General features: G+C 31.3%; 1 protein-coding gene across 1 annotated transcript in view; it reads left to right on the forward strand.

Annotated features, from left to right (window-relative positions):
• The window catches only part of LOC149413138 (uncharacterized), a 66,369-nt gene extending 58,280 nt beyond the window's left edge, over nucleotides 1-8,089 (forward strand). The window contains exon 3 of the mRNA XM_089645146.1: nucleotides 2,636-8,089. Coding sequence (XP_089501272.1) covers nucleotides 2,636-2,639 — 4 coding nt within the window. The 3' untranslated portion in view covers nucleotides 2,640-8,089. The remainder of the gene's footprint in view (nucleotides 1-2,635) is intronic.
• Nucleotides 8,090-8,746: the final 657 nt, after the last annotated feature.

Raw genomic sequence — 8,746 nt, forward strand, 5'->3', positions numbered from 1 at the left:
ATAGTTCCTTACAGACACGTAAATATAAAAAAAAATTTCAAACCTTGGTAGAATATTGCCGTCACAACCACAAAAAAGATTACTATCTTCATTTTGACTGATGATTTAAACTTGTATTATTTGCTTTCACTGTTGTTACCCGAGGAACAAAATAATATCTTATGATGGAAGTTATAAATTTACCAGCGGCTTATATAGGCAGGTAAATAATGCGATAACTGAGGAAACCATTGATTAATTGGACGAAACAAAAAATTATCTGCAAGGTATTCATGTTAATATGCTAGTTATAATAAATTGACGTGTGCAAAAACCCTTGTTGATTTCAGTAATTTATGTATCCTCTTATCTCACATACTGCAACTGTGTTGGAATTTATTTTGAAACTAGTGTCGAGGATTCTACAAAAAAAAAATTTTTGAGCTAAGTCTTATATTGTGTTTTATTTAAAAAATGTCCACATCCAGTGTTTGTAAAACGGTACGCAAGTGAAACATGTTATAGCCATTCGTCTTTCCTGCTTCAATTAATCTTGACATCTTCATATCCCACTTTCAAACCCTAACCCATCTCAAAACTTAGTCCAACCAGCTGGCGATATAAGTCTCCTGCCTTTAGGCAGTGTTATTTTCATTTGGAGTTTAACATTTCACAGGTACCATTTTACTTACGACCAAGATGCCTTTATATATTTTCATCTCTAGGATTATCATAAGGTAGCTTCGATTAACCCACTTATGACCATTATTTTGTTGGAAGTTAGCTACAGTATTCATAAAGGGTTAATGAGGTGACAGTTACGCTAAGTTCAAAGCGTCAATCCCATACAAACCTGTCACACCTAAAAAGATGATGTGCTATAAGTGTGGGCGTGGCAACGATATGTGCTGTGATCTGTTAGCCAGGATATAATTGTAAATTATGCGACCCGCTCTACTACCTACGGCAGGAGAAGGGGTCAGAACAATTTACGTAGTGCCTTAATTATGCGGCTGTCATCTGTCAAAGTGACAGCTCCCACACAAAGAAATGATATTTCGCTGCAGTTCTCCAATTGATCTGACCCCCTCTTCTGAGAAAGATTATAGCGTAGTATATATGATATGTATGATACATACATGCCATGCCCAATTTATGCGCGCATAATATAGCGTAGTGTGTCTAAGGCTTGAACCTTTTTTTGTACTGTATCTAACAAAAAACGTTCAACTTCATCCACGACAATGTGGTGTTTTTACTTTTGTTTCATTCTAAATAATAATCATTTAAATATACACAGACATGGCAAAAACAACTGTATTACCTATTCAAATTAATACTGGATAAAGTTTACAAACAAATTACCACTTTCTTTCAAATGCAGCTGTTTTACTGCATAAATTAAGAGATATTTTGAATATTAAAACATACCTTTTTCGTTTCGTGAGCCATTATGCTAAAACTTAATTAACATGCAAAATATTCTGATAATTAGCGGTTAAATCAACTAGTTGCAGTCTGACATTGTTATGTTCGATAAACACTTTTACTATTAGTTTTGCACCTACCTTCAAGTTTTTTAGAAAAACCTAACCTAGAACATCGAAATTATTAATAAATTGAAAGAGTATAGGATAAATAAAATGATTTTTTTTGTTATTATTATTAATAAGAGTCGTTTAATAATAGATAAGTTATACTAAGCAATACCTAACTCTCCGTTCGATAGTACAATAAAAAAATACTAACGGCAAGTTATATTGCATGCATTATCGGATAAGTGACAGTTGGTTACTACATAGCGTGTTTTTTTAAAAATCTAATTTAACAGCTTTATATTCTTTCTGCAACCGAAAACATTATACATTCAATGGGGTTCCACAAGGATCTATACCAGGACCATTTATGTTATGGTTCGCTATTTTTCTGAAAGCTGAGGGATAGTGAAGTACACCAGTTGTTCCCATAGTATAGCGATTTACTCATAAGCTATGAAAAAGGAGGTTACGACTTCAATTACCGCCCAGCACAAAAGTACCTATATTAATTTATGGTTTTCCGTTTAATTGGTTAGATATTGCGAAGATTTTAAAGTTCGATGTACCTTTTTTTTACATTAACTCCACAGAGAAAGCCCTGGGGAAAAAAATTTCCCTCAAGGCCTATGTCATCTTTGGGGATGATGTGGGGAGGATCTTTCTAAGGAAAGGAAGGAGAAGAAGTTCTGGGAAGGAAAAAGGCTTTAGGAATGGGTAAGAATCTGGGGTCAGGGTACCCATCCAGGGGTGACGGACGTATAAATCCATACCTTCCAATACCTTTGCAAGGCGAATCGCGTTGAGTCGTGTGAGTCCAGCTGGACAGGTCAAAGTTTTACAAAATAAGAAGATCTTTCAAATATAACTCCACGGCTATCGTAAAAACATAAATAAATTATTAAAGCAAAGTATACTGGCATTAACTTCCAGATAGTAGACTTTTGTGTACCTACTCACGATTCTTTTAATATTGTACTTATCTAGGTTTTTAGTTCTAATATTGATGAAAGTCAATATAAAATGTATTTTACTGGCACTTAAAACCGAAATAAAATAGTTTGTTTTTTATAGTTGATTTGTAGTCACTAAATTAATATTTATATAATTATCTTTTTCAGATGATCTGGTGTCCCCCAAGGCAGCGATCTGGGACCTGATATGAAAGACACAACCTGAATTCTTCACAACAAATGAGGCCTTCGTAAAATAATTAGATATTATTTTAATACAATTATTTGTTTTATAGCAAGCATATAAATACTAGCTACTATCTTAATTTTCTCGTGTTAATGGAAAAAAAGATTCACACGTCCATAAGGAAAGATTTTTTTCTAAATTAGAAATTTGGATATTTAGCCATTTCGTTTTAACTGAAATATCTTCTCCATCTATAAACACAATACATTACAATGTGCACTACGTGAAGATTGCACAGTTCTCTTGCAGAAACGAAACATTTCCCATTATTAGTGCAATCATTGGAATACCCATTACTCACAGTAAAGAAACGATATTGTTCAATATAGTTTTCAAATAGTCATAATTTGATTATGGAAAAATATAATAATGGCTTGTTGGATCGTAATGATCTAAATGCATTATCAATTAATGGTCACACTTCTCAACATTAAAATATTTTTTTTACTTATTCACATGAAATTTTCGGCATTGGACTTGATTAAAATGGTGAATGCTTTTTTCAAAAAATATTAAGCAAAATTTTGAGTTAATATTTTAACATGTCATCCCTAGAAATAAAGAATTAAATATCTCATTACTATAATGTTTCCAAGAGTATCTAGAACTAAATTTCTCTCCCGGACTCATAAACTAGAACAACTCCACACTGTAAACACCTGTCCACTGATGGATGCTTCTCAAGGACTAAAATATCATCAACTCTACACCCCTTGCACATTCCACTCCTTGTTTCATAACCAATTTCGATTTGTATAGTCCTTCATATCAATTTTTATTTCAATATCGTTTGTGATAAATTTTCAACTTCCCTTTATTTCAATTTGTAACAGTCAAGAATATTATAATTATTACAGATCGAATTAATTTCAAAGCTTAGGCATCAAAATTTGTAATAGAAATTAGTGTTCCACTTCGTTATATTTGATTTGCATTCTGCTTCATCATTCTGGCACATGAAAGTATGTTACCCAACCCATAGATGGCAGCTGACACTACAAAACCATATTCAGCTTCTCATTCAAGCTTAGAGAATGTGAGGCGGATTGAATAATTGATTTTATTGATAGAAGCAGTGAATAATTACTGTCACTGGAAAGTAAGGTACTAAGAAAAGCCATTTTCGAACATACAACGAAATTAAAACAAAAAAAGTTATCGGGTATTGTTTTTCTTTTATGTAAGATGTCTTGATTACAATTCCTGGCAACCTGATAAATATCTTTACTGTTGAATCATCAATTCTGTAGCTTGCTTGTTGCTTGGGCAAAATTGGTTTGTCTTCCGAATTTCAAAAGAATCTTTCCGTTTAGAGAAAGTATTTTTTTCATTTTCAGTGGCCAATTTTACACTAGAAAATCACTTTTCTTAAAGTTAAAACATGCTAAAAAAATACCTCTTAACATTTGAAAAAATGGCATTGGTCCTTTTAGAAGTACGAAATTATTTATCAAAGGCGTGTGGCGAATGAAGCTAGACAAGTGCGAACAATGGAAAGGATTGAATATATATTAACAAAGTCACAAATGATTTCATACAACTTTATTGTCCATTCTCATAGAATTGGACAGGTAATTTAAATGCACAACGATAAAAATTGTTATTTTTTAAAATTTATAATGCATTGTATTTAGATAAATATTACATTTATTACAAAAGATCATTTTTAAAATAATTACCATTAACTCACAAACAATTGTCAAATTTGCTTATAAAATCGTGATAAATCAAATTCTTTAATTGCGTGTGTTTTCTAATTCAAAACACAAATAAATAAAACAGCACACATCCTTTCTAGATACTTGCTATAGCTTTTGATAAAAAAAATAATCATTTAGTTTGGTCAAGTATTTTGTCCTCAAATCCAAATTTAAGTTGTGTACGAAGAAGTCCACACAGCCGATCCTCTTAAGGTATGGTCGGCTACGTCCTGATACGCAATGTATGTTATCTACGTATTTTTTTCCATATTCAAAATTATCCTATGCCTTGTTGGACGAATTCTAACATTCAACCGTCTAAAATTTTATATTCACCATTACGTGCATAATTCATGCCAATAATGAAAATTGGAATACACGTATTGTCTCAGAAAGACCTGCTACAATAATTTGCAATACAATTCTTGATTGTTTCCAGCAGAAACTTGATTTATTCCGTGAATAGATTCATGCTTCAATAAATGCATTGAATGGAAGTTTTGCATATTATAATTGCGAGGTTCCATTGGTGAAAATTGCAATAGAAACAAACAAATAGATACAACGTTTAAATGCTATTGACAAACAGAATGATGGGTATATTTTTTAGAATTGTTTTCAAAATGTGTATTTGCACTAGAGAGATACACTTTTGATATTCTACAAAAATGAATAAATATTAATCTTGATTTCATTGTGTCCAAAAAATAATTCTATTGTCTTCGAAACGTTATGTCTTTAGCATGTTAATTAATGGATATAAATTCAATTCCACCGTTATACATCTGTTTACCATAGAATCCTACACATTTAGACGATCTAATCCGACCAGTTAGTAGCCGAGTGGATAAGTGCCTCGGGTTTTCACCCAAGTTGTCGTAGCTAAGTCCTCCACATTTGGTCTAGAAACATTTTCCTCTGATAATGATATAAAAGGAATTAAAATTTTCTCTTAAAAAAAACAAATTTTGCACACTTTTTATGGATTGTGTGAAAAAGGTAGATTATCTCCTTAAATTTTCCTGTTGATAGCCATTTCGCCTTTCCTACCCACAATTGAATGCCATCAATGTAAAAGATTGCTATGTATTTGTTTTCCTATATTATTTTTTTTTTAATTTGTGTATTAATTTTGAAGCATGCATGTTTTAAAGTGTATGTTTTGTGTACAAATATATTTAAAAAAAAGTTGTTTTTCATGTATGTATTAAAATTCAGGTTTTCATGTCTCACCCATACTGACAGGTTCTAATCATGATTTTTATAAAAAGTGTACATAAAGGAGTATAATGCTGTAAAAAGCTTTATCGTAGTAAGTTATTTAGATATACCATAACAAATGTACTTTTTAATCACACTGTTGTGGCCATGGAAAATTATTTTATCGAATAGTTTTAAAACAATTAGTTCTAAATATGCTACTTTAATTTGTTGTAAAAAATATCATGGAAAACCTTGCTCATACAACCATGTTCATATTATTAGATACCTATTACCTATAAGGCTGCGTATACACGTTGGAACCAAAGCGCGATCGAGCCACGAATTATGGGAAAAGAATGAAGCAATGGACAAACGACGTGAAACAGCGCTTACAGTTGCTTAGTTCCTTTCATATAATTCAGGGCTCGGCTCGCACTTTGGTTTGTACGTGTATACGCAGCATAATGTTTTGTATAAAACACTTTAAATTAGGTACCAAGATGTTAAGTGTTTTTAAAAACAAATTTTTATGAATTTTATGATTCTGTCAAAATTATATTTTTATGGTTCCAAGTCATTATTTGATGGTTTCTAAAAAATTTCTGAAATTCATTTCATTATAAAATAATTCACAGTTATCTGAAAAAAATAATACCATTTTCACAAATATATAAAATAAATCCATTTTCTTAGTGTTAATAAACATTTTAGGTTAATTGTATGTAGAAGTGTTTTATTGTGAAAGGCTGCTCGTGCCATTTATTATAAACAATATTATTATATAAAAATACTTGTATACGTAAAGTTAAATTATACAAGTACATATTATATTTTGTAGTTATAGTATTATTAAGCGTTGAAAGGTAGGCATTATAATAGATGTTATCTTATATATTGGGTATTTTATCATTTAAGTACAGTAGCTCCAGAACTCAAAACTCTATCGCAAGACCTAAGAATGTTATCTTTTCATCAATAGACACAGAAAGTAATTGGGTATAGCTATTTACGGATATATTTTATAATTGAAATAAATATGATAACAGTGAAATTATCATTTTATAAATGTTGATGATAATTTCAAATTTAATGACGTCACGCCCGCCAACGTTTTTACGCAGTCCCGGGTCGGGGCTGTAGTTATTAGTGGTCCAAGTAAATGTCATAATACCATCAGCCAAATACGAAACGTTCAGGAATCTGCGGTTTTAGGTTTTTTTTAAATCAATAATTATCTACTGATAAAAATTCACAAATTCCATTGTTTATTTTTACAATCAGGATCAGAAAAACAAGCTTGAAATATACACACTAATTTATTAATAACTATTTGACGTATACCCGGCGTTACTTCGGAACTTATAAATGGTTCGGGGTAAAGTTTTGAATTTACGAGGCCTTTTTACATTATTCTGATGTATCACATAAGGTTTAGCCAGCGTTAGCAATGTTATCAGATATCGACTTTTCACTACTTTCTATAAATGTAAAATGCACGTATTGTATATATAAACCTTCCGGAGGAAGTTCTCTGAATGATAATGAAAACCCTATCAAAATCCGTTGCGTAGCTTAGAAGAACTAAGTGGACAAAAATACTTTGTTTTATACTATTTAGAGATATATAAATTTCACAGTATTCGTAATAATCAAAAAAATTACCTGTTCTTTTATACTATTGATTAATTTCAGTTTCTCAAAATAGTGTAAAATAAAGTCGCTATCTGTTTGTAAGCTTAGTTCATCTAAACTACGCAACGCATTTTGATAGGGTTTTCACTATCATTTAGAAAATTTCTTCGGGAAGGTTTATACATATATAATACATGCATATTATATTTATAAAAAGTAGTGAAAAGTCGATGTTTATCCTAGAATTCACAAACTTAAATTTTTTTTCCTAATCATTCTCAACGCCAGGAACACGTCAGCTAGTTACTCATGTAGAAACATTAAAATATTAGCCATTTTATAATCAATTGTATCAGAAATATGGCCACATCTTGCGTGCACAAATTTAAGTGACAATATGTCATTAATAAGTGCAAGTGAGCTCAAATAATATTTCTGTCAAAACACCATTACAATTAACGATTAATAAATGTTTCAACACGATTTTTTTATTAACATGTCTTTAAATCACATAAAATGATTTGGTCGTGTTGACAATATAAATCAGCTAAAAGAAGAGTGACTATTGTCCATAAATATGTAGGTATTTATATAATTATTGTGTAAATACGTTTTTTATTATGATTTCAACCTAACAGTAATTCAAACCACTTTCTTTATGCATTGAAACTTTAATACCTTTAAAATAGTTATGGATGTAAATAATGAAGAAAAATATCGAATTTTTGTAAAAAAGGTATTTTGTAAATGATAATTTGTCATTGTTAATCTTTATTTGGATAAATGTATCTTGAATATGTAAACTTGATTTTATTAATATTCACAATAAAGTTTAATTTTATTAAAGTTCCTTTCTTTTACAAACATCACCTTATTCATTTCAGCAGGAGAAAAAATACACCAAAGAAAGAAATGACCATAGATTAATAAAGTGGAAATTAGACGACAAGAAATTAAATCACCAAAAATTAATAAAGTGGAGATTAGACGACAAGGTGATACCGTGAACAGGTTAGAGGCTTTTGAAATGTGGCTTCACCGGAGAATACTCAAAGTCCCATGGACCGACATGATCACCAACACAGAAATTCTCAGGCGGACTAGAGCAGAGAGAGAACTGCTTAGATTAATAAAAATCAGGAAACTTTCATATCTGGGTCATGTACTTCGAGGGGAGAAGTATCACTTGCTCCAGTTAATATTGAAAGGCAAGATAGAGGGTCGCAGAGGGCATGGTAGGAGACAAATGTCTTGGCTGCGAAATATACAAGAGTGGACCGGCATTAGAAGTGTGGAGGAGCTATTCCAGGCAGCGCAAGACAAAGAGACATTTTCTAGAGTGATCGCCAACGTTGGGGGGACCTGATACGGTACATAAAGAAGAAGAAGACGACAAGGAATTAAATCATCAAAGATTAATAAAGTGGAGATTAGATGAAAAGGAATTAAATCGATCACCGGGATTCATGTAGACCAATTTTTAAAAATCTCACTTCT

Source organism: Hesperophylax consimilis, chromosome 22 (genome assembly GCF_061612785.1).
Source record: "Hesperophylax consimilis isolate HC1 chromosome 22, BYU_Hcon_1.0, whole genome shotgun sequence".
Lineage (NCBI taxonomy): Eukaryota > Metazoa > Arthropoda > Insecta > Trichoptera > Limnephilidae > Hesperophylax > Hesperophylax consimilis.